Source organism: Silene latifolia, chromosome 7 (assembly GCF_048544455.1).
Source record: "Silene latifolia isolate original U9 population chromosome 7, ASM4854445v1, whole genome shotgun sequence".
Taxonomy (NCBI): domain Eukaryota; kingdom Viridiplantae; phylum Streptophyta; class Magnoliopsida; order Caryophyllales; family Caryophyllaceae; genus Silene; species Silene latifolia.
Genome location: NC_133532.1, coordinates 39113244 through 39137867, shown reverse-complemented (window position 1 = coordinate 39137867; position 24624 = coordinate 39113244). Strand labels below are relative to the sequence as shown.

Here is a 24624-nt window from a genome sequence, read left to right as displayed (position 1 = left end):
CTTGTCTATGAAGAATAACTTATCGATGAAGAATAGAATAAATTTTCAGATTTACAAAATATTTGGGCCAAAATTTCAGCCCAATTTGAAGGACTCCGCGCTAACAGTCCGCTCTAAGTCTAATGAAGGAATTTGGTGAGACCGGCCGCCTCGCCATAATGAGGTGCCTCACCGGATCCGGCCTCTATATATATATATATATATATATATATATATATATATATATATATATATATATATATATATATATATATATATATATATAGATATATGTACATGGATAGTTTGTATCCTACTAGTATTAGAATTGTTGGATAGTTGCATCCTACTAATAATAAAAATTTACTTACTTATAAGGAGTTAAATATCACCAGAGATTTATTGTAATTTGGCTTTGAATATATGTTAAAGAATGAGAAGCCAGATAAGCTTTGAGTAAGCGATGAAGAATGAAAATAAGTGATATAAATCAATCCATATGATTATTAAATCCAAATATGTAGATAGTCGTAAACCAAAACCTAAAAGACAACATGTAAGAATTGTGTAGTCAACAAATCATCAATAGTAGTGCTATATTTTATATTTACATAACAATCATAAACAAAAGAAGGTAAAAAAGAAAAACCTAATTAACTTCATATATAAACTCTATGATTATAGAGTTACTTGCCGCTTTATCAATTCAGAAACTTAATTACACTTATCAAGAATGAACAACTTACAAAAGAAAACAAACAATTAAGGCAAACCCATTAAGCTTGCGAGTTGAATTTTGCATTGTTACTGTCGAATTTCCTTGTATCATTATTTACCTGAAAATAAGCATACGTAAAAAAAATCATTTTTGATGTAATAGTATAATCATTTAATCAATGCATCGTAAAACAATTAGTAATATTCATCATATTGATAAAATAGGGAAAAAAATAATAGAGAAAGAAGAATAAAAGAAAGTAAGAAAGCATGAATTGAAACGCTGAGTAAAATTGTTTTTGAGTGTATTTATAATGGCAGGTTACCAGTTTGGATGATAATTACTGGTTTGTTATTAGATTCATGGTACAATTGGGGCTCTATATGTAGGGAGGTATGCGAGTAGACAACTACCATCTACTATTAATTTTGTTATTTTTTTTTAATTTAATTATTATCTTTTATTTTAGGAAGACGATGGAATTGTTTTTAATAAATTAATTATCTGAAAATAAAATAGTGTTTTAGAAAACTTGGAGACTATCACGTGCTTTGAAAAAAGCCTCTTTTATATATATACATTGATTGAATTTATCATGAGATTTTGGGTAAGGGGCTTAATTTTACCTTTTACATAAATTATGGGGCCTAATTGTTACAATCCAAACTTAAGGGGTTTAATTTAGTGAGAAATCACAAGTAGCATACTAAAATTCTTGGGAAATAGGAAAGAATTTCAGAGAAAATATAGCAAGAGAAGTAGAAGAATTTTGGTAAAGAATGAACTTATCACAATTACCGTATTTATAGGGGAAGAATAACGGTGCAAAAACCCTAGAAAACGCAAAGCTGTCAGCATGACATCATGTAGTTAGTCGTTGCAGTGTTTAACGGTCACTAGAAGTCTAAGAGTCATTGAGTAATTGTGATTCTTTTTTATTTTTGAGCACGGTAAATTGACATCTCACCCCTGGCCTGATCCAGCACGGGTAAAATGTCAAGGGGCAATTGTTAGGTCCAATTTAGCCTGGTCTGACTTTAGTTAGCCTGACTTGATTAGGCTGACTGGGGCAACCAGGGTTCGGACAATTGCAGCTATTATTTGACAGGAAAAGAATATCAGAGGATGAAAAAGCTGCTGAAGAAGCCTGATAGCAATATTAGAATAGCTTGATGGAACTTTCCAACAGGATATTTAATCAACAGACCAACAAAGCAGTTATGTGCATACCCTATTCTTACGGAAGACCAAGTCCAATCACAAGAACATACAATTTCCATAAACTACAACGTGCAAGAGGAGAAGAAGGAGAAGTTGTTGAGTTTGAATAAGTCAGCCGGATTAATAGGAAATGTGCCCTATTAATTAGGAGACGGTTCCAACAGTCAAAAGGAGTGTATGATTGATTGTACCGTTAGAATAAAAGGACTATAAATAGAGTAGAAAAATATTTGTAAAGGACACGAAATAATAGACAAACATTCTTATACAATTAGCTTATTATTCTTATTCCACTGTGTTCTTATTTTCTTTACCAGTTAATTGATCCAGGATACATAAACATCATTATTCTCTCATAAATTATTCCATCCGTCACTCAACATTTTTTCAACAATATTAGAACTAGATACCCACACAACTTAATCTTCAGGCCGGATCCTTTCAGGAGAATTCAGGCTAAAACACTATGAATGTCCTCAAGATGGCCTCTCATACACTTGATATTCAAAGAAACTGATTGACATGCATGTACAAGGTAATCCATGAGTCTTTGTAGCATACATCCACATCTAGCCTCCAACCCCGATACCCAAACCAATCCCTCTCTTAAGTTCTTCCTCCATTGTCTCTATTGCCTTAATAGACACATTTCTTGCAACAAGGAAAAAGTACGATCTGTTATCCGAGGTCTACTTCTTAATTGTTCGAGCTCCTTTCTGATTTTGGAGTGTCGACATTCGATACGGGACCACATGGTATCAAGTGTAAGATGTGCACTTTTCAACCACGTATTTAATAGAGAATGAGAGGACTCAAAACAGAATATTGCCTTGTTACCTAGATAAAAGTAGTCGTTCATACAACATAGTACAAACTTCCTCGCGTGCTGAGCCCATGCATTCCTGAAATAAGTTGCCAAAGGCACCCACTTACGACTACAAACCATCCAAGCTTCTCTAAACTGTTCCTCGGTAAAAGCATCGATCACTCTTTTCCAATCGCTTTCTTCATTGTTTATGACATGGTTTCTGTACTACTCATTCTTCCAGAATTTGAGTGCTCGGGCTTTGATGGCACGGTTTATGTGCCATCAACACAATAAATGATCAATGTCGGAATATACCGCCTTAAGAGCGGCGATCAAACCCAACTCTAAATCGGTGACATAAGGAGATGTACCGTTGCACTCATGAAGGGTACCAAACTTCTTTAACAACCACGTGTACCCAGCTTCAGACTTAAAAGGAAGAAGCACATATGCGATTAAGAACGAAGACCCGACGGGTGTGACATCAACAACCTCAACGAGTGCCATCTCGTAAATTTGGTCTTATACGTCGAATCCATGAGTACCATGTAAGGATAATCCCAGAACATCTTCATGGATTCCTGATGGGACATGAATACATGCGTGACATCGCGTGTCTCCTGATTTTTCTCATTCCAATGCACATAATGATGTTCTAAGGATAGAGCCAACATTTATTGAGCGGTTTTCCTTTCCCCCTCAATTCCCACCTAAGTTTACTTGTCTCGCTATAGATTTGGATGCTTGAAGGTTGATGTTTATCAGGGGTTTTTCTGGTGAAAACTGTTTTTAATATCTCTTGGGAGAAACCCAGCTGATATTGTTGCCTCCCATATGCTTTCTCCTCGTCGTTCAATCCCGCAAAGTGGCGATCTCCGTGTTGGAGTATTTGTCCTCTGGAAATAATGCGATCACATGTTTATATCTCATAATAAGAACATTTGAGGGATAATAATATTTTATTATCAACTGATCCACATTAATCGGTAATGATTGGCTGGCTAGAGTTTGACATTATTGTCGTATGACGGTGGAGATCAGTTGATCCCTTAAGGTCATACCTCTAGGGTAACACTCTTAATTGATTAATTAATTGTATGATGATACAGGTTAATTAATTTCTTAAAATTGAACAAATGATTTTATGAGTGAGAACTCGTATCTTATTGAAATTTGATTAAATAAGATTCGGTCTAAGTAATTTAAATTGTTTTATTACTTAGGATTATTTATTGTTTATGAAACAATTAAAATAAGAATGAATGGTTTATTATAAATACAAATTGTTGTGATTTATAATTCTATGACCCATTTTAAGTACTTGTAATCATGAATTACTGGTTAATTTTTTTTATGTGATTTATTTTGTTTATATAATGATTTTTAATAAGTTAAAAATGCATTATTAAATAACATGTCTAGTAACATGTCTAACATGTCACACCACAAATAATACTATACCTCCAGTGGTACAATAACATCATACAACCAAGTTATATCTTATCGAGCTTATGTGTAATTTTTTTGAGCTTTCTTAAAGTTATTTTTTTTTATGTTAAGTGAGTGAGTTCAGAAATTTTATGGTATAACTCGACTTCTTTAAAACAAAACTCGAAAACTTTATTATATAGCTCGGGTTCTAGAGCATACAACTGAGTACAACTGGTTGTAGGATCTATTAACTGCATGTCACACTACACAAATTGACATTTGACAAACTTAAAATGGATTCATTTTATGTCCATTGTGCCGTGTAAATGAGGAGTATAGGGGTTAGTTGTAATGTGTTTATTTAATTAAAGGGGAACACAATCATACCCTACTAATCATAGGGTTGCATGCCTAGACTCTTGAGAATAGCAAATTGAAAATCCATTGGGCACTTTTCCCCTAAGCCACCCGGCCACCCATATGAAAAATGAGAGTTTTCTCTTCTTTTTCATTATTATTCATTCTTACCCAAAAATTATTATTGATAATTTTAAATACCCTCTCTAAAATTGTCAAGAACAATTGAAAAGAATATCTCACAAGATTACTAATATCACCCATACATTACCAGTGGTAATAAGTAATAATATTAGTTGTTATTTTAAGGTGCATTTACTAATTTCTTGTATTCAAGTTAGTATTTGTATTAAGGGTGATTATCTTGGTACAAATCCTTGAGAAGTAGATTCTACTATTGAATCTAGGGGTTTTGTTGGAGCATTTGGATTTTCTTAAGAAGATTAATTTGGTAGGAGACTGATTAGTATAAACCCTTCGGCCCTCATTGTAATTAGATCGGTTTTCTTCTTACTTTGCATTTTATTGTTATGCATGCATAAGATCTTGTTAGTTTATGACTAAACTAAATTTATATAGTTATTAGAAATGTCTAATAAGAGGTTAATGAATCTTACACTCTGTCCTTGTACTTGACTAGCTAGATCGTGGTTATGACTTATGAGTTCCGAACCCCGAGGTGATGACAATGTTCCAAATTACCGTGCTTTAATTATAATCTTGAAAAGAGTAATTTTGCACAACTCGACTATGGAACTGACAACTACATTTAGTTAATTTCTGCTTCTTTTTTGGCTTGTCGGGATCAACCTTTTCATCAAGTTGACCATTTCTCGAGCAACGAAAGTAGGTAGCCAACAACCCGGTTTGTTTTTTGTTTTTTGCCCCGTTATTGCTTTTACCAAAGCAAACCCGTTTTCGAAAGCTATCCTTTGAGCCCATTTAAAAGCCTCATCACGCGTTGGAAACCGTGTATTCGTGACAAATAATGGGTTGTAATCAACGCCATCACCATCAAAATTCTCAAATGATACCTGTTTAATGCAATTTGAATTATGATTAGGTAATAAAAAATACGAAAAATATAATTACAATAAGTAAAATGATCTAAAACCAAATAAATTCAATTAAAAATGTCCGACCGCAGAAGGAACCTTGATACTCAAAGTCCGATCAATGGTTGGATGTTGACAATCAACGTTCTATTCATGGATGGATGTTGAATATCAACGTCCAACCATGGACAAACGTTGATAATCAAACCATGGCTGGGCGTTGATACTTAACTTTCAGTCTATGGTTGGACGTTGGTACTCAACGTCTTTCATGTGGACGAACTTTGGGTATCAAATGTCCAACTATGTTCGTATGTTGTCCAAAATTAGATGAAACGTAAGCTAATTAAATTTACGCAAATAATTAATTAATACAAAAGCCAAAACGATAATTACGTAATCTAATCCGGATTCGGAAACCAAAAAATATACGATACGATTAACTAATAGTTTGTTAACGTATTGGAAATTCTGGTTCCGTCATTAATTTTTGATTTTGCTAAATGTCGATCCAAACCCATACTCGACCGACCACACCACACCACCTTTGAGTCTTTGACCTTTACTTGAGTACTCCGTACTTTCGTATATGTGTAGGACTAGAAGTACCAATAAATACTACTCCAATGGTAAGTCGCACTCGCATAGGATTAGCCTGGGGAATACTCTTTTACGTATATATATTATTATATATACACTTTGTAGTTTTAATTGCTTTAGAATTTTAATTTAAACCAGAAAAACCAAACCCATATGACTCACCCGTGATCCTTCACTCATTTGGGTCTCCGGTGATCACTTTTTTCTCACATCTTTCAATCTTAAACTTCATTTAATTCCTCCCCTCATTTCTATTAATTTATGGGTTTCCATTACTTTTGAGGTATAAACTCTTCTCTAATCTACCCATCTTATAAATTTTCATTATGTTGTTGGGTGTTGAAATTATATGTTTATTTTGTGTATTTTGATTGCTTAGACATGCAAATGATTTGATTTTTGTTGGTTTTAATGATTTGGGCAATTAGGTATAGTTTGAATTTGTTGATCTTGATTAGCTTTTGATGGGTTTTTGAGATTGATTGCCCTTTGCATGGTTTTTTTATACTTTGAATGTCTTAATTGTTATGTTATGTCTGTGTGTAAGAAAGCTTGAGGGTTATGGAAGAAATTGAATTGCAAGTATTTGGCTCAAGTGGTGATGTTATTTTATTAGTTTTAGGGTTATGGATGATGGGATTCTATATGTTACTCGGACTCGTTTAGAAGTATCCGACACTAGCGTATGTCCAAGTGTCAGACTGGGATGTTTTTATGAAAAATATGCATATTTTGGCTTAAAATGAGGTATCCAAGTGCCATACCCTTGTCCGGGTGTCCGACACTGATACGCGGGGAAATAAGAAGATTCGGAGTAACATAGTAATGTAGATGATATGTTATCTTATTGTGGAAGAAAGGTATGATTTGGAACTTGGGATGAGTGTCTACTGTTGCATTGGCAATTCATATTGGATGCGGTTCGTGTCTCCGACACATGTCATGACACTCTATTTTAGAACAAAACATGAATTTTTTTATAAAAAAGAGTGCTACACACTTACAGTCGAGTCACTGTTACATAGGCAAAAAGAGTGGCTAATATGGTCATGTAGAGGATTTTGTTGATAGAATGTTATATGATCAATTGTTCATTTACAAGGCACATCTGCAACAACATTACCCAAATGCCTTGAGGACTCCTACAAATGGCGAACATATGGAGATATTGGGGGGATGGGGTGGGGGTTGGTCGGCTGTGCTACATATTTGGAGATACTATTGCACATATTTGCTTAATTTTAGAAGCATAATACAAGTTTAATTGAACTGGTGAAATGTGACCAGTTCCAATATGTTTGTTTTATTCTCTTCACGGTCTTTAGGGACATAATCTGGACTCCTTGGTTAATTTTTGCATGGAGGTCATTTTGGAGAGAAAACTACCATCTATGTCTGTGTCATCTTTATTTTCTTTGTGCTGCCATCGATTTAGCTTCTTAAAAAGCAAATTTGGACCTGCAAGGCTGCAAGTATAGGGTAACCTGTTGTGTAATGATATCGTCAGTTGAAGTTCTTAAGTAATTTTCATCTGCTAGAATACTATACCAGCGCTAGTGTTTTTTAACATTTGAATCCTGAAACTAATTTCCTTTGTTGATCCGTTTGTGTTATCTGGAGCTTTTGGGCTGACTTTGGGTTATGAGGTACCTAGCAGTTTGTTAAATTATAAAAGGTTTGTTTCGTTTTAAGCGTAGAAGAAGGATCTCTCACACAACCTGTTATGCATTCAGTAATAGTTTCTTTAGCCTTGAAGTGCAGTATTTACATCATAATATGGGTTTTAATCATTCGGATAGGTATGTAACTTACAACTTGTCCCCTTGAGCGCTCGTCGTCTCAGCCCCTGTAATAACAAACATCATTATTCATGAGTCATGACTAGTTTCATTGGAGCTTTATCCATTTTGTCCCTTCTTTTGGTTTTTTTGTTTGCATTTCAAATTTAACAATTTTCCCTTTTATTGTTGATACCCACTTTTACCCTTCACTTTTGATCTGTCAATATTGTTGGTCTAACTAAAACACTTGTGATGCTATTGGGGTACAAACGGCTCATACTGTATGACTATCATATTCATTTTACTCGACTGATCAGAATATTTGGGTATGACATGCACTGAAAGATTAACTATAATTTGGTTCTATACTATGAGAATAAAACAACTTGACCCACTAAACTAGATTTGCCTCTTTTTATTGTGAAGTGCTGGTTATATGATATATTCTCCCTGTATCTTCATTTCTGCATCTTGGGTCATCAATGGTCTGTGTGTTGTAAAACCACGTACATGGTAGTATGTTACATCTGACCCCCCCTTACACTGCCATCTGCGCCCTTGAAGCATTAGGGGTAATGATGTTATTGATATGACATGCAGTCTCTTAAATATCTCTCTGTCTTTCATGTTCTCTAAACTGATGTTGTCCGCTTATAAGTACAGGGACTGTATAGTGGCTCTAGAATTTTTTTGAAGGCCAATATGGATGGACGCCCTGCTTTATCTCTTCAGAGACCTAGTGCAACACAGTTTGGTGCTTCTGGAGCTCTGTCTTCATCCTTACCTGTCCTTTCAAGCAACTTCGGTGATAAGTACCCTAAGTTGCCAGATTCTCAGCAGGTCTCAATGGAAAGGGAATTTGTTGCCGATCCATTGGTCTTCCATTCTAATTCATTGCCATCCAATAGTAAAATTATGGTTCATAAGTTGCCATGTTCGTCGGGGTACTCTACCGGCGCTCCTTTCTCTTCTGTCACCCTTGAAAATCATTCAGCGAACTCCTCATATATTACCCCATCAGCACATAACGGATCATCACTAGCTCTAGAGGCTTCCGATTACTCCGATTTCATAAATTCAACAGCTTCAAGTTATACTAGAGGTACCCACCTCCCGTGGGGCTCAGATACAATACCTGGGTTTTCAAATTTTCCATCTCATCCTCCTATTCAGAATGGCCATCTCTCGATAAACAATAGTTGTGTCAGTAATCTTATGACAGAGGAGGAGCTCGGCAAGCGAAATGATTGGCAGGATTGGGCCGATCAACTAATTACCGACAATGAACCTTTGAGTTCTAACTGGAATCAGCTGCTTCTTGATACAAACACTACTGATCAAGGACCAAAGGTCTGTATGCTGTATTAGGTCTATACTGATGGGGAGCAAGTACATTATTTAGTCTTTTTTAAGATGGCCTCATGTTAATATGATGTGACTCACAGTCGACTAATAATTCTACCCGTATACATACCTATTAAAAACGAAATAACTACCCCATTTATTAGAAATTTTAGATCCGTCTCAGGATAATCTTAATATGTTATTGTGAGACCGTCTCCAATGAATAGTTGGGCAAAAGTATTTCTGCGCTTTTGTTTTACCTAGACCACTATTGGTCGTTAAGTGTTGTTTTGGTGTAGATGTCAAGCCAATTAGCTACACCATCTTCGAATTTGCCTATGAAAGCGGTACAAAGTCATCACCAGGTTTCCGTGCCATCACCAGAAGTGGCTGCTGTTGTCAGCCCGTCTCCTTCAGCATCTGGCTCCCAAGCTAAACCACGCATGCGCTGGACCCCAGAACTTCATGATGCCTTTGTGGAGGCAGTCCACAAACTTGGTGGCAGTGAAAGTAAGTTGCTCTTATTCGAATTTTGACCTTTTACATCTGATGAATTGCTCTTATTCGAATATGACATCTAATTTAATGTGAACATCCTTACTTTCAGGAGCTACTCCAAAGGGTGTATTAAAGCTGATGAAGGTCGAAGGCTTGACAATATATCACGTAAAAAGCCACCTACAGGCATGTCTGACATTGTCCTAACCTCAACTTTCAATTCCTCTTTTTGTTTTTCAAGCTAGCTGTGCATTTATACCTTCTCAATACCCGTTTTGTTCAAATAAATGTGAATGCAGAAATATAGAACAGCAAGATACCGGCCAGAGACTTTGGAAGGTCAGTTTTATGGCTCTCCTCTTTCTTTCCCCATCCCTTCTCTCCTGTTACTGTTTTTTCTCTTTTAGCTAAAAGAACTGTTCAAGTGATGGACATAGTGGATCCTGGACAATTAAGGATGCGGACGAACACCATAGAAAGCTTAAAAAAATAAGCACCATATATAAGAGTGTCACATCCTTTGTGCATTGCGCCAGTTTGATATAATAGTCTCTGGACGCAAGTTTTCCGAGTTTTTCACGATTGTTTGTGGTGGTTTATTATTAAATTTCAAATGTTGTTGAAGGTTCACTATTCCTTGGCTTTGAAATAAGATGAAATGAAGTAAAATGGCTCACTAATATAATTGCGCCTCTTTAGTTTTGAAGTAGCTATCAGTCAACTTCCACCTCGTAATAGATGTGAGCATTTGAGACAATGGGGTCATGTAGCTGTGAACCTATTGTTGTTTATTTGTTATCTTTATACCAAACATTTTGTCAGTGTAAAGTAGCCTTTTATGTTTTGAAAAACTTCAAATGTCCAGTGTCAAGACACTTGAGAGTGTTCTTTTGATTTCACTACAGAATTCGGAGCTTCTTGTTTGATTATCATCATGTTGTACTTTTTTTTAAAAATAAAAATAAAAAATACCTGGTGCCAGAGCCTTATCTCAAGGCTTGGTAGGTGCTTGATATCTTATGATGTTTCTTTAGCTCGACTTTTTTGTGTCTTTTGGTGATTGTTCCTTTTCTGTTGTACAAATGTAACACGATCATATGATTCATATCTGCCTTGTATCGTGTTAATGTGGTTTGGCCCATTGATGATACCTTGGATAAATGACTTTTTTGTTCTCATTTAACTGTTTGTGTTTTCCCTGTCATTTACTTAGCAAACTACATTACCTATACTATATATCGTTTACGTATATCTCAGTTTAAGGAAAAATATAGAACAGGTGCTTTTGTTGTCTGACGAGGGAAGCATTGCACCTAATGCTAATTTTATCTGTTTTAGCTTTCCGTTTATGTACATTGGATAGTTTGCTGCAGTCCTTTATGATATCCTACCATGTTCACCTGTTGATTCTAGTACTCACCCTATCAATGACTACTAAAGTCTCATGAGTGTCATGTTTTTTTTTTGCCTGCAGGATCATCTGAAAAGGCAACAACCGCTCTTGCCGATTTGTCTTCTCTAGACTTGAAAGCGTAAGTTATATATATTTGATCATTCTCTAAGCTATCATTATTGGTTCCTTTCATGTTGCGGGATCGAGAATTTGGATCAGGCAATCCCCCCCACCCACCCCTGCCTGTTTTTTTTTTTTAGGTGTGTGTGTGATTCACATGGTTTTGAGGTTCGACTAGCATTTATTGGTTTTTGGACATAGAAAAACATAAATTGGATCAAACTATCAAATGCTTGTTAGGCCGTCTTACATAAGACAAAAACAACACGTAACAAAGCACTACGGCAGTCTTGTGAAAGGCGACGTGATTTATTTTCTAGTGTTATAGTACCGCACAATTTTATTAGAAGGGTCATGTTTCATGATTGAAGGGTCAATTGACGTGGTCTTGAACCAACTCAGTTGAAGCCTTAATAGCCATTCAAGCATGCAGCTGGAAATCATGATCTAATTACTTTTACAGTGATCTGTTATTTGTGTTTACGATTTTATTAAGGGTTTTTTGTCGAAAACTACCTTATATTTAGGGGTATTTGTAAAAAGACTACCTTGTATTATTTTTCTTGTATTATACTACCTTTGTTTTCTCCTTTTTTGGTCAAAAACTACCTATGCTGAAACTATGACGAGATTTGGTCCATTTAGCGACATTAACATATCTCACATGACTCTGTCTACATATAACAACAATAATCAACTGCGTCCAAACCACAATTTAACTTCATGTAAGCAAGATTTATATTTTCACATTTCAATAATAACTACGAACATCTACTAAAGCTAAGCATAAGTACATCATGACTTCCCAAAATCGGGCCTAAGCAAGATTAAAGCATAAAAGAGTCATGTAGGATAGGTTACAACCACTAATTAGAGCAAATTTGTCAAGACTCTTAGCGTAGGTAGTTATTGACCAAAAATAAAGAAAACCAAGGTAGTTGAAAAAAAATAAAATAATATAAGGTAGTTTTTTTACAAATACCCATAAATATAAGGTAGTTTTCGACAAAAAACCCTTTTATTAAGCTACTAAAAGTCTAAAACACTTGATACTTATTTTCTGGTCTCAACTATGCTTAGTAAACTTCGGCCTTACTGCAGCATATAGTCAAGCGATAACAAACAATTTTACACCAGTTGAATCAATTTTTCCGAATGCATCCTTTGATTGATGCTGCCCGGCTGATCAACCTTAACTCAATGATATATACCTGGCAAATTCCTAATCTCTTGATGGTGGCCCTAGGACCTAGGGATGGGCAACGTCCGTTCGAATAGTAGGTTCTTGCTAATTGACATGGTAACACTGAATACCATTTCTTTTCCCATTACAGGGGCATGGATCTCACAGAAGCCCTGAGAATGCAGATGGAAGTTCAGAAGCGTCTTCATGAGCAGCTTGAGGTATACTTTTGTCTGAAGATATATTCTGGCCTTGAGTGGTTTTCTAATCTCAAAGGATAGTTAGCTATTAATATGCTTTGTTGGTTCAAATACTTTTTGTTGTCTATTTAGTGAAAGCATCACTCTGTTAGATATTTAGTATAGGGTGAAATATGGTGAATAGCTGCTAATCTCATTTTAATGGACCCTAACGTAAGGGCATGTGAAAATGTGAAATGATGGACCCAACATAAGGGCATGTGAGGGGGCGGTACTGAGATTCGGTAAAGGATTCGTACATCTGATGATTAAACCTCGCTGTTATCATGGTGTAATGAACGATCAATGATGAGGTTAAAGCATTCAAGGAATTTCTTGGCACTTTACGATTAAACTTGTTGTATTTCATGTACTTTAATTGTTTAAATTGAAAAGCAAGGAGCCTATGGTCACATGCAAGGAAATTTCCGTAGCTAAATTGCCCCATAGAAATAGGGCGTCCTTAATTTATGACCCATCTTGTTGCATTTATCTGCAGATTCAAAGAAACCTACAAATGCGGATAGAAGAACAAGGGAAATACCTCCAGAAGATGTTTGAACATCAGTGCAAATCTGAAGGTCAGAAGCTCCCGATTGATTCTTTGACAACCGATGACCCTTCTGCCGTTACATCACCGAAAAGAGATCTTGAAAGACAACCCGATGGTCCCTCAACTCCTAGAGAAACTACTGAGAGGGCGAGAGAAAGAGAGGAAAAGGCACATTCGCCAGTCCCCGATAATCTAGATGTTTGTGATAAAGACTTAGTCCCCGACATCCGGCCATCAAAGCGGGCGAGAGATGTGGAGTCTGATTCCTCTTCGACACCAATCCCGCCTATAGACTGATAACATGGTGCGGGTTGAACGGTACTGTTGTTGTTGCTCTTTATTTAGTGTGGTAGATCTGCTAGGATATATTGGTGATCTATATACTCTGTACCATCTAGTTTTACTGATTTAACCAAGTTCGAAACTTTGTAGGTCTTCTCTTCCCTTTCCTTATCAAAGTTCCTTATGAGATAAATCAAACCTGGGCTCACTCTCTAATCTGTATTGCACAATACCTAAGCAAATCCAGTAATCTTTGCTCTGGGGTCATGTACCTCTTTTTTTTCCGGCATAAGTCGTGTCATCTTTCTTATAATAAAGCCCTCAGTCCCTTGTACAGTAATGAACCTTGTTTAATTGAATGAGGACTTTTTTTTTTTTTTTTTTTTTTTTGTGAAACCGAATCTTTGGATTTGGATTATCATGGAATGGAACATAATAGCTCACTCGGCTGACTGGTTATATTTTTATCGACTGTGAAGTAACAATCCTTCGGTGCAATTATCTATACAATGCTCATCAAGGTTATCTGGATACAACCTTGCCATTTGCAGAAGCGCTTGCTACAAGCTGTCGTCTCCATCAAGTTCCAGATTCCGGGATTGGTGAAATTGATTCCAAAGAAAAAACTGTCATTAAGTTGCAGGGTCAGTTGTCACAATGTTGAGTTGATCAATCTACTGTCAACCCAATTAAATATGTGTGAAAATGGCTTCTAATCTACCATTCCTAAATCTGTAACTTCCGTTTAGAGCTCCCTTCATGTGAAACACCCTCTTATCTTCCCAAATATCGGACTGACATTATCGTATTGGCTTAAGGACTCCCCATAACAACGAGATATAATTTGTCAGATGTACGCAACTTTACTCGATATTCAAGCCAACAATATTAAAATATAAAGAAACAAGGGTGAGTTATAAAAATGGCGCCAGGCCAAGATAAAACTTTGAAACAAAGTAATGAACAGCAAAGGGTGAACAACCTACTTTACTCATTAACATGGAGATGATCACATTCTAACTTCTCTTTGAATCAAACCTATGACTTCCCAACTATCAGTTTGGTAGCAAATCACACTTTCACATCCTTCATTACCTTTCCTTAGTTATGACTTCTTTAAAACCCGTCTTTTCTTCATTTCTTCCTTCTTCACCGACTATTCTTTCTCGCTTTTTCTTCCTTTTCCATGGCTGGTCTCATCTCTGGTCATCTCCATAGCACCGATGAGGTATTTTGTTTTCTCTGTGTTATGGTTATCTGTACTACAGCTGTTTTTTGTATGTGTTCAGCTTACAGTTGATTTTCTGTATATTTCTTCCTAAAAATATATATTTTAATGAATGACAGAATCGTCCTCCAACTCGACAATCTCTAGCAAAGATATGCAAGGTTTGTGGGGATGGAGTAGGAGTAAGGGAAGATGGAGAGCCTTTTGTAGCATGCTATGAATGTGGGTTTCCGGTCTGTAGGCCTTGCTATGATTATGAAAGGAGTGAAGGAACCCAATGCTGTCCTCAGTGCAATTCGCGCTACAAGCATCATAAAGGTTATTCTTTCTGCTTTTGTTTCCTCAGTCTGTTTCTTCCTTCTCACATGTAGGTTATAGAGATTTTGCCAGATATATTTGAAGAGTTGTTCTAATTTTGGATTTCGATGATTTAGGGAGCCCGAGAGTTGAGGGTGACGATGAAGAGGCCTTTGATGCCGGTGATTATGATGATGATTTCAAGATTAAGAACAACCAACAACATGATACCACACAATCTGTAAGTAAAACTGCAGAACTTTTTGAGAATTGAATATTTGTGTCGATGTGATCTTAATAAAAGGAAGCTAATTGTGCAGGAAAATGGGGACTATATTCACGCCAACGCCCCTGCTTTCTCTTCCACTGCTAGAAGTGGTAAGATGTTTTCCTATTTCTTCGTAATCTTGAGGTCTACGCCCTCCTGTCATGTCGATTCACTACATTTGCTTTTAGACCGAAATTTTAAATGATGAGAATATGTTGGGAGAAAATTAGGATCAACAGTGTTTTTGTGAGTTATGCAGTGAATTGATTTGAACGACTCAAAATGAAAACTTTAGTTAATCGAGATGAATGGAGGTAGTAGTTTTATATGATGTTCATTTTTGTTTTCTTGATTCGACGTTGAATGATTGGTATAACTAGTTACGGGTAAGGATCTGAATGGGGAGAAGGATTATGAAGGGGAAAGAGACGCATTTACGAACAGTGATCAGTGGAAGGAGAGGGTAGAGAAGTGGAAAACAAGGCAAGAGAAGAAAGGATTGGTTAACACCTTTGACGCCGAAAATGATCAGGGCGAAGAAGATGATTTCCTGTAAGAACTAACCCTTTTCTTTGGTTTTAGTTTTTTCTCCTATTCTAATTTGTGTTTATAGATCCTCAAATCCAAAATCTGCAAAAAAATTCTCATTCTCATAAGTAATTAGGTAGAAATATGATGGTAAAGTTTCTGAAAGCCAAAAAGTGTTCATTTTTTAGCCTTGATTTTGAAAATGAGTCCTGTGTTTGTAGCAATATCCAAATCTACAACAGTCTGCAGGTGTCAACTAGTTTAGTCGGTAAAATCATTGTGTGATGATACTCATAACATGGTTTCTGAGACTGGTTAGCCACATAGAGACTGGTCTGCAGGCTGGAAGCACTAATGGTTCCCTAGTGTTTCTCAGGCACACTTCCTGTCATAATAGCATTTGATGTAACATTTCTGAAAATGGTCGAAAACCATACTTAAAACTTCTTACTGCTACTCCAGGATTGCAGAAGCAAGGCAACCACTGTGGAGAAAAGTCCCAATCTCATCAAGCAAAATCAATCCATATCGAATTGTAATTGTCATGCGTCTTGTTATCCTCGCCTTTTTCCTCCGGTTTAGAATCTTAACCCCAGCAACTGATGCCTACCCATTGTGGCTCATCTCTGTTATATGTGAGATATGGTTTGCTTTCTCTTGGATTCTCGATCAGTTTCCCAAATGGTTCCCTATCAATCGTGAAACTTACTTGGATCGCTTGTCGTTGAGGTTTGAACGAGAAGGAGAGCCTAACCAGCTAGCCCCAGTTGACTTCTTTGTCAGTTCAGTGGATCCACTGAAGGAGCCACCCATTATAACTGCAAATACTGTTTTGTCCATCTTGGCTGTTGATTACCCTGTCGAGAAGGTGAGCTGTTATGTATCAGATGATGGCGCATCTATGCTTCTATTTGATGCACTCTCGGAAACTGCTGAGTTTGCGAGGAGATGGGTCCCGTTCTGCAAAAAGTATGCCATTGAGCCAAGGGCTCCGGAATTTTACTTCAGTCAGAAGATGGATTATCTCAAGGATAAGGTCCAAGCTACATTCGTCAAGGAACGCAGAGCCATGAAAGTTAGTAAACGATCTTTTATCTGTCACTTATATATGTTATGCTAGATTCGACAAATATGCCCTAACAAGTTCCCCTTTCTGTTTTGAAACCAGAGAGAGTATGAAGAATTCAAGGTAAGAATAAATGCATTGGTGGCAAAAGCACAGAAGAAACCTGAAGAAGGGTGGGTGATGCAAGATGGAAGTCCATGGCCGGGAAATAACACCCGCGATCATCCTGGGATGATCCAGGTTCCTATTCTTAACTGAGCTCTGATTCAAATGGACTATGATTCTAGTTAACCCTGATCTTTGCATCTTTCTCTTTTACTCAAGTCGTTCAGGGAACTGACTGGTGTATCGTATGTGTGCAGGTTTATCTAGGAAGTGAAGGCGCCCTAGATGTGGAGGGTAAGGAGCTGCCAAAGCTGGTTTACGTCTCACGTGAGAAGCGACCTGGCTATAACCACCACAAAAAAGCTGGTGCAATGAATGCATTGGTAGGAACATCACTTTTCAACAATTTCCCTTTTATTATATATATTTTGGGTTGCTTGTCCAGGTTTAGACCTGATTCGAGACAGGCAGGACCACAAGGGCGATTATCCGATTAAGTTCTCCCTTTTGAGTTATAACGCTGCGCATTACCAAGGAATCAAACTTGGGAATTGGGACATCTTACCAATTGATCTTAAGTGTTTAGGGGTTTATTATAGTTTATGTTGACGGTTTTGTAATGATTTATGACCTGGTTATTCTCTGATTCCTTTTAATAGGTTCGTGTCTCAGCAGTTCTTACGAATGCACCATTCCTGTTAAATCTTGACTGTGATCACTATGTCAACAACAGCAAGGCTGTAAGGGAGGCTATGTGCTTTTTAATGGATCCACAGTTTGGCAAAAAGCTCTGTTATGTCCAGTTTCCTCAGAGATTTGATGGTATTGACAGACATGACAGATATGCTAATCGCAATATTGTCTTCTTCGATGTAAGCTCAACTCTTTTCATACAACTGCTCCTCCGTTTGGTTTGAGGATAACTCTTTCCTTCGATGTAAGCTCATCTCTGCAGAAAAGTGAGATAGTACCAGCATGCGGTACTAAGTTTCAATATCACCCTCTCATATGCATTGAAAATTCATTTTCGAGACCTATATTATGCCTGTGAAAGGGTGTTACTGAAACTTAGTACTACTGTCCTCCTGGTACTTGCGGTTTTGTCATTATACAAATCGGAAAATGGCTTCAAGGAAAATTGAAAATGTTTTTCCCCAAAGCAAACAGGCCTAGATCTCAACATAATTGCCATGCTGATACCTGGTGTATTTTACTGATGCCTTAGAAATTTTGTATTTATGTTTGTTAGATCAATATGAGAGGCCTAGATGGGATACAAGGACCGGTATATGTAGGAACAGGATGTGTATTCAACCGCCCGGCTTTGTATGGATATGACCCTCCAGCATCTGAAAAAAGGCCTAAGATGACATGTGATTGCTTGCCTTCTTGGTGCTGTTGTTGCTGTGGTCAGAGGAAGAAAACCAAATCAAAGAAGAAAGGACTTAAAAACTTGCTCAGTGGACTGTACAGCAAGAAGAAGAAGATGTTGAACGGGAAGAAGTACTCGAGAAAGACTCCAACTCCTATCTTCGATCTTGAAGACATAGAAGAAGGATTGGAAGGTTACGAGGAATTGGAGAAATCATCTCTAATGTCCCAGAAGAACTTTGAGAAGCGGTTTGGTCAGTCACCGACTTTCATTGCTTCTACCCTTATGGAAGATGGAGGTCTTCCTGAGGGCACAAACTCTACTGCTTTGATTAAGGAAGCCATTCATGTTATTAGCATTGGCTATGAAGAAAAGACTGAATGGGGAAAAGAGGTAAGCGTCCGAGGTTTCTTTTTAGACATGATCCCAAAACTGGAAGAATCTTAATAATACAATATTTTGTGATGGTTTGGGTTGCAGATTGGATGGATATACGGTTCAGTGACAGAAGATATCCTGACAGGATTCAAGATGCACTGTAGGGGATGGAAATCAGTGTATTGCATGCCCAAGAGACCGGCTTTCAAGGGATCAGCTCCGATAAATCTGTCAGATCGGTTGCATCAAGTTCTTAGATGGGCTCTTGGATCAGTTGAAATTTTCCTCAGCAGACACTGTCCTTTGTGGTATGCTTACGGCGGGAAGCTCAAGTGTTTAGAAAGGCTTGCTTATATCAACACCATCGTCTACCCTTTTACCTCTATTCCTCTGCTTGCTTACTGTACTATACCAGCTGTCTGTCTTCTCACCGGAAAATTCATCATTCCAACTGTAAGTCATTTCTTTTTACTGTAAATTCCGCTTAATGACTAATTATGTAGTACCATGATGTTATCACATTTGACATTGTTTTCCGGTTCCTGTTCTGTCTGTTATAGCTTACAAACTTGGCAAGTATATGGTTCTTGGGTCTTTTCATCTCCATCATAGTCACGGGAATTCTGGAGCTACGATGGAGTAACGTAGGCATTGAGGACTGGTGGAGAAACGAGCAGTTTTGGGTGATTGGTGGAGTCTCGGCCCATCTATTCGCAGTTTTCCAAGGTCTGCTAAAAGTACTAGCAGGAGTCGACACAAATTTCACTGTCACTTCAAAAGCAGGTGATGACGGCGAGTTTGGAGAACTGTACCTCTTCAAGTGGACTACCCTTCTCATCCCTCCGACAACCTTGATCATACTCAACATGGTCGGAGTTGTGGCGGGTATTTCTGATGCTATTAACAATGGGTACAACTCATGGGGTCCACTGTTTGGGAAGCTCTTCTTCTCCTTTTGGGTGATTGTCCATCTGTACCCTTTCCTGAAGGGTCTGATGGGAAGACAGAACCGGACACCCACCATTGTCGTTCTATGGTCGGTTTTGCTTGCTTCGATATTCTCTCTTTTGTGGGTTCGGATTGATCCTTTCCTCCCTAAGCAAACAGGCCCTATCCTCAAACAATGTGGGGTTGAGTGCTAGCCTAATGATGCTTGCTCTAATTCTTTGCTCTTTTGGATTCCCCCTTCTTGTTTCGATTTATATGTTGGAAATTCAGTGATTTTGTAAATAGGAGTAAGAAATTCAGATGATGTATTTTGAAGAACATGCTATACTTGAAGTGAAATGATATTAATACACACATTAAAGCCATTCTCAGTATACTTTAGGCACCAAAGTTGGCTGGTGTGAGTGATTAAGGGCTCTCATCTCTTAAACGAGTGGGCAGGGGTTCGATTCCTGACTCTTGCAAATGAAAAAGCCAAAACTTGATCAACACCAAAAAAATATACTTTAGGCCTGCTTTATTTAGACACTGATACTCTTAAACTGGGACAAAGTCGACAGACCCGATAAACCTTATATACCCGAATTTACTCTGACTCGCACGTGACCAGGATGAGCCGTTGGCCAGGTCTAAGTGTCTGTAGCGCCTTGTCTGCAGGAAACCTCGACAATATCTTCATGTGTTTCTTCCAATGTCTCAGACTTTTTCTTTCGTTTGAGATTTACGAGCATTTCAATGGTCAGTGAACCAAAGGACTCCAGAAAAGGTGCCTGTTTTGTCAATTTCTTTGTAACACAGAGCATGCTTGGTCTTGACTCTGGTACTTGACAGGTGCATTCCAAGGCCATTGCAACTACTCGTGCCACGTTGGCTTCCAATTTTGCAGCCGGTGGCTTCAGTCTTTGATCTACTACATCTTTCAGGTACAAATCATGAGTGACAGCTGATGAAGTTCCGGAAATGAGCGAGGATAGAAGCTCTCTTGGGTGTTTTCCCATCATAACCTCCAATGCTACAACCCCAAAGCTGTACACATCGGACTTCTCTGTTATCTTCATTGTGAAAGCAATCTCTGCACATTCACAAACCATATAATTAGTGCATTAACAGTATAAACATTACTCGTAAAAGGCCTGGCAAATGGATTATTTTGGGTCAAGTCATTTTTAGTCGGTTCTGTTATTCCCTCCGTCCCAGTAAACAGTTTATGCTTGCTTTATTCCCCCTCACAAAATAAAGTAAACGTAAACTATTCACTGAGACAGAGGGAGTACTAAATATCGAGGATTTAGGAATTATCTGAAACTGTCATCCTACCTGGAGCCATGTAGCCATAAGACCCAGCAACTGTGGACCAATTAGATGAACCAGAGACTAACAGCTTAGCAGTGCCAAAATCAGAAAGCTTCGCCTCAAAATCCGAGTCAAGCAGAACATTGCTGATCGATATGTCACGATGCACAATTGGCGGAGAACAGTCATGGTGCAGGTAACAAAGTGCATATGCCAGTCCCTGAACAATTTTCAGCCTTAAACCCCAGTCCAAAAAGGACCCTTCCTCACTGTACAAGACTTTCCCAAGACTGCCCTTTTCGACATATTCATAAACCAGATACATGATCTTGCTCTTGGTGCATGACCCGTATAGCTTTATGATATTCCGGTGCCTGATTTGTGTCAGTGTTGTGATCTCATTCTCGAAGCTCTTACGATCAATCGATGACATGTCACTGGAGTCTGATTTTTTGAGACTTTTTACTGCAAAAATTCGACCTTTTGGCAAAGTTGCCTTATAAACAGTCCCAAAACCTCCGGTTCCAATACAGTACTGCTCATCGAAGTCTTCTGTGGCTCTAACCAAGTCTCGGAAGTTTAATCCCTCCTTTCCTGATCCCCAAATAAGCTTGTCAAAGTTGTCATAGTAGCATGGATTTTCCATACTATCGTCTTTTTTGTTTTCCTCTTTTTTCACCTCTTTACCTCTCTTGTAGAGGAATCCTACAAAAGCACTTGCAAGAAAAATAAGGAAACAAAGAATGATGCTTTCTATCAGGGATTTCCTGCTGAACTTACGCGACTTCTTGTACTTACATACAGGCAATCCCTTTACATTTCCACACAAACCCGAGTTTCCAATGAATGCTCTTGAGGGTGCTCTTTGGAAGACCTCAATATCCGGAACTTGCCCATGTAACTCATTGTAAGAGAAATCGATGCTCTCTAAGCTAACCATCTCAGAAAATGTCCCGGGTAATGCTCCTGAGAGACCATTATGTGACAAATTCAGAAGTTGTAGTAAGGACAGTGAACCAAGACTTTCAGGAATGGTTCCTGAGAGAGCGTTTCGACTAAGGTCTAAGTAATAGCGTAATTGAGCAAGTTCACCTAGTTCATCTGGAATTTGACCAGAAAAACTATTTCGGCTCAAATTCAAGCTTGATAACGCCGTGCAATTTGCTATGTCAACAGGAATTTTTCCTGTCAAAATGTTCCCTGACAAGTCGACGTCCCTAAGATTACTCAACTGGCTTATACTTTTCGGAACATTTCCTGTCAAATGGTTTTTGCTTACGCTAAGTTGTTCCAAAAGTTGCAGCTGTCCGATTTCTGAAGGAATTTCACCAAGAAATTCATTTGAATTCAGATTTAGAACTACCAATTTGGTCAGTCTACCTAATGAAGCCGGGATTTTGCCAGAAAGCTTGTTTCCCTCGAGCTCTAGCCGAGTAAGATTATGGAAATCAAGATTAAGAGATCCTGAAAACTGATTATGAGCAAGGTTAAGAAAATCAAGGTTAGGATAAGCACCAAATGCTTTGGTAAAATCGCCACTGAATTCGTTTCCTTCAAGCCATACTCTATTTAGTCCCCTGCAATTCCTGATGCAGTCAGGAACTAATCCTGTAAACTTGTTGAAATGAACTGTAAACTCTTGAAGACTTAACCCTTTGCACAACTTTCTTGGCAAATTACCGGAGAAGAAGTTATATGCAACGCGAAAGTTTGTCAAGGAACGGCTTTTGCTTCCAAAGTTACTCGGAAACTCCCCCAAGAAACTATTGGAAAACAAAGACAGGGTTTCTAGGTTCACAAAATCAGCTAAGGTATCAGGCAACTTTCCTACAAGTTTATTGCTGTTAAGATCGAGAATGGTCAGCGCTGTCAGGTTACCGATCTCAGATGGTAAAGTTCCATTGAGACTGTTGTTGAAAAGCTGTAAGACAGTAAGACCTGTCATATTACCAATAGATGAGGGAATTGTCCCTGAAAGTAGATTACTAGAAAAGTCTAACTGATCCAAAACTGTTAGTTTTCCTATTTCTTTAGGAATTGAGCCGGAAAAGTTGTTGTTATACAAGAAAAGGGTGTTAAGATTTGTCGGTAGGCCGACCTCAGGTGGGATAATCCCACTGAAATGATTGGATTGAAGCTGCAACATGACTAAGTTAGTCCAATTTGTGAAAAACTCAGAAGAGACGGTTCCTGTAAGAGAATTATTTGAGATATCTATATTAGAAATCAACCTAAGATTTGTCAAGGACAAAGGGATTTCCCCGGTGAATGAATTTGAAGCCAAGGCCAAATATGACAAGTTAGTGCATAGGCCGAGCTCAGAAGGGATGGTGGAGTTCAGCTTGTTCCATCGAAGGTCGAGTATATGAAGCATCTTGAGATTCCCTATAGATGGAGGGACACTCCCTTCAAATGAGTTGTTATACAACTCTAGTATTTGAAGGCCTTCTAGTAGACCTATATTTTTGGGGATCAACCCATTAAATTGATTATTTGCTACGCGAAGATCCTCTAACATAGTGAGCTTGGATATGTTTGATGGCAAAGAACCATAGAAAAAGTTTGTTGTTAGGTTGAGATACCTAAGCTTAGAAAGATTGGTAAATAATGAGTAAGGTAATATGGAAGTTAATGAATTTTGAGCTAAGTCTAAGTAAGTAAGGTTTCGACAAGACGGTATGAAACTTGGAAACTCTAGATCAAGGTCATTGAGGTAGAGACTAAGGTGAGTGAGTGATGGGAAGGGAGAAAACTTTGACCAATGAGACGATTCTAAGTAGTTCGCGCCAAGGTCTAAGTATTGTAACTCGAGAAGATAGCTTAGTTGGTAAGGGATTTTCCCTGAGAGAATGTTGTCACTCAAGTCTAAGGAAGTTAAGGTAGAGATGTTTCCTATACTAGATGGTATTGTACCACTTAAGTTGTTTTGGCTTAGATTAAGGATACTAAGTGAGGTAAATGAAGTGAAGTTTAGATGATCTAGTGTTCCGGTTAAGCCGAAATTAGCAAGGTTTAATGCTAGAACACCATTGTTGTTCTCATCACAAGTAAGTCCATCCCATTTGCATAAATCATGAGTATTTGAGAGAGACCATGATGGAAGAATTGAAGAAGGATAGAGGGTGTCTTTCCATTTCAAGAGTGCTTCTACTTGAGGTTTTAGTGATGAAGTTTTGTTTAGGAGTAAGAGGAAAAATAAGATTGTGTAGAGTAGGGAAGCATTGTTTTGTAGAAATTGCTTCATCATGGAATAATTAAGAGATGATTAATGATGTTTATGATCAAGTAGTGAGGGATTAAATATAGGTGCACTAGATGGTGGTATTTTGGTAAATTCGACTTAAATACCGAGGTTAAATTAATTTCACTTTGGTAACTTAAGGTTTGATCGAACTATTTATTATGCTTTTGAGTACTCGTTATTTGAATACCATATTTCTTTGTGAAATTACGGTTTTGATCAGAAGAGTGAAAAACAACTTTAATCAGCAAGATTCCCATATTTCTTCTAGGGAATTCTCGGAGCACCAAAATAGATTTTGCCTAAAACTGAGGCAACTAAAGTACAAATTTTTTTTA

At 37.7% G+C, this 24624-nt stretch overlaps 3 protein-coding genes across 4 annotated transcripts; 2 read left to right on the top strand and 1 right to left on the bottom strand.

Moving 5' to 3' along the window:
• The first annotated feature begins 6287 nt into the window (after positions 1–6287).
• Positions 6288–13902, top strand: LOC141592027 (protein PHR1-LIKE 1-like). Of its 2 annotated transcripts, none has more exons than XM_074412571.1 (8): positions 6288–6452; positions 8614–9300; positions 9594–9804; positions 9902–9978; positions 10092–10131; positions 11267–11324; positions 12640–12709; positions 13227–13902. In XM_074412571.1, exons 2-8 carry the CDS (start codon positions 8653–8655, stop codon positions 13575–13577), a joined length of 1455 nt encoding a protein of 484 aa, XP_074268672.1. In that variant the 5' UTR covers positions 6288–6452; positions 8614–8652; the 3' UTR covers positions 13578–13902. The 2 variants fall into 2 exon arrangements, with proteins under 2 accessions (XP_074268672.1, XP_074268673.1); XM_074412572.1 differs by having other exon boundaries at positions 8609–9300.
• Positions 13903–14680: 778 nt separating this feature from the next.
• On the top strand, positions 14681–20117 carry LOC141592026 (cellulose synthase A catalytic subunit 4 [UDP-forming]-like). Its single transcript, XM_074412570.1, has 12 exons — positions 14681–14790; positions 14910–15108; positions 15225–15328; positions 15408–15465; positions 15736–15907; positions 16346–16958; positions 17052–17189; positions 17312–17437; positions 17714–17926; positions 18304–18819; positions 18907–19257; positions 19365–20117. Exons 1-12 carry the CDS (start codon positions 14749–14751, stop codon positions 19944–19946), a joined length of 3114 nt encoding a protein of 1037 aa, XP_074268671.1. The 5' UTR covers positions 14681–14748; the 3' UTR covers positions 19947–20117.
• Positions 20118–20381: 264 nt separating this feature from the next.
• Positions 20382–24289, bottom strand: LOC141589977 (uncharacterized). Its single transcript, XM_074410595.1, has 2 exons — positions 21070–24289; positions 20382–20824 (listed from the first exon to the last, which is right to left on the bottom strand). The coding sequence occupies exons 1-2, from the start codon at positions 24287–24289 to the stop codon at positions 20382–20384; spliced, it is 3663 nt and encodes a 1220-aa protein (XP_074266696.1).
• Between the last annotated feature and the right edge of the window lie 335 nt (positions 24290–24624).

Coding starts and splice junctions, on each gene's coding strand:
- LOC141592027 (XM_074412571.1), top strand. CDS start 8,653: ATGGATGGACGCCCTGCTTTATCTCTTCAGAGACCTAGTGCAACACAG. Junction 9,301..9,593: donor CTACTGATCAAGGACCAAAG/GTCTGTATGCTG, acceptor GTTTTGGTGTAG/ATGTCAAGCCAATTAGCTAC. Junction 11,325..12,639: donor TCTTCTCTAGACTTGAAAGC/GTAAGTTATATA, acceptor TTCCCATTACAG/GGGCATGGATCTCACAGAAG.
- LOC141592026 (XM_074412570.1), top strand. CDS start 14,749: ATGGCTGGTCTCATCTCTGGTCATCTCCATAGCACCGATGAG. Junction 15,109..15,224: donor GCGCTACAAGCATCATAAAG/GTTATTCTTTCT, acceptor TCGATGATTTAG/GGAGCCCGAGAGTTGAGGGT. Junction 17,190..17,311: donor ATCATCCTGGGATGATCCAG/GTTCCTATTCTT, acceptor GTATGTGTGCAG/GTTTATCTAGGAAGTGAAGG.
- LOC141589977 (XM_074410595.1), bottom strand. CDS start 24,289: ATGAAGCAATTTCTACAAAACAATGCTTCCCTACTCTACACAATCTTA. Junction 20,825..21,069: donor TTATGGCTACATGGCTCCAG/GTAGGATGACAG, acceptor GTGAATGTGCAG/AGATTGCTTTCACAATGAAG.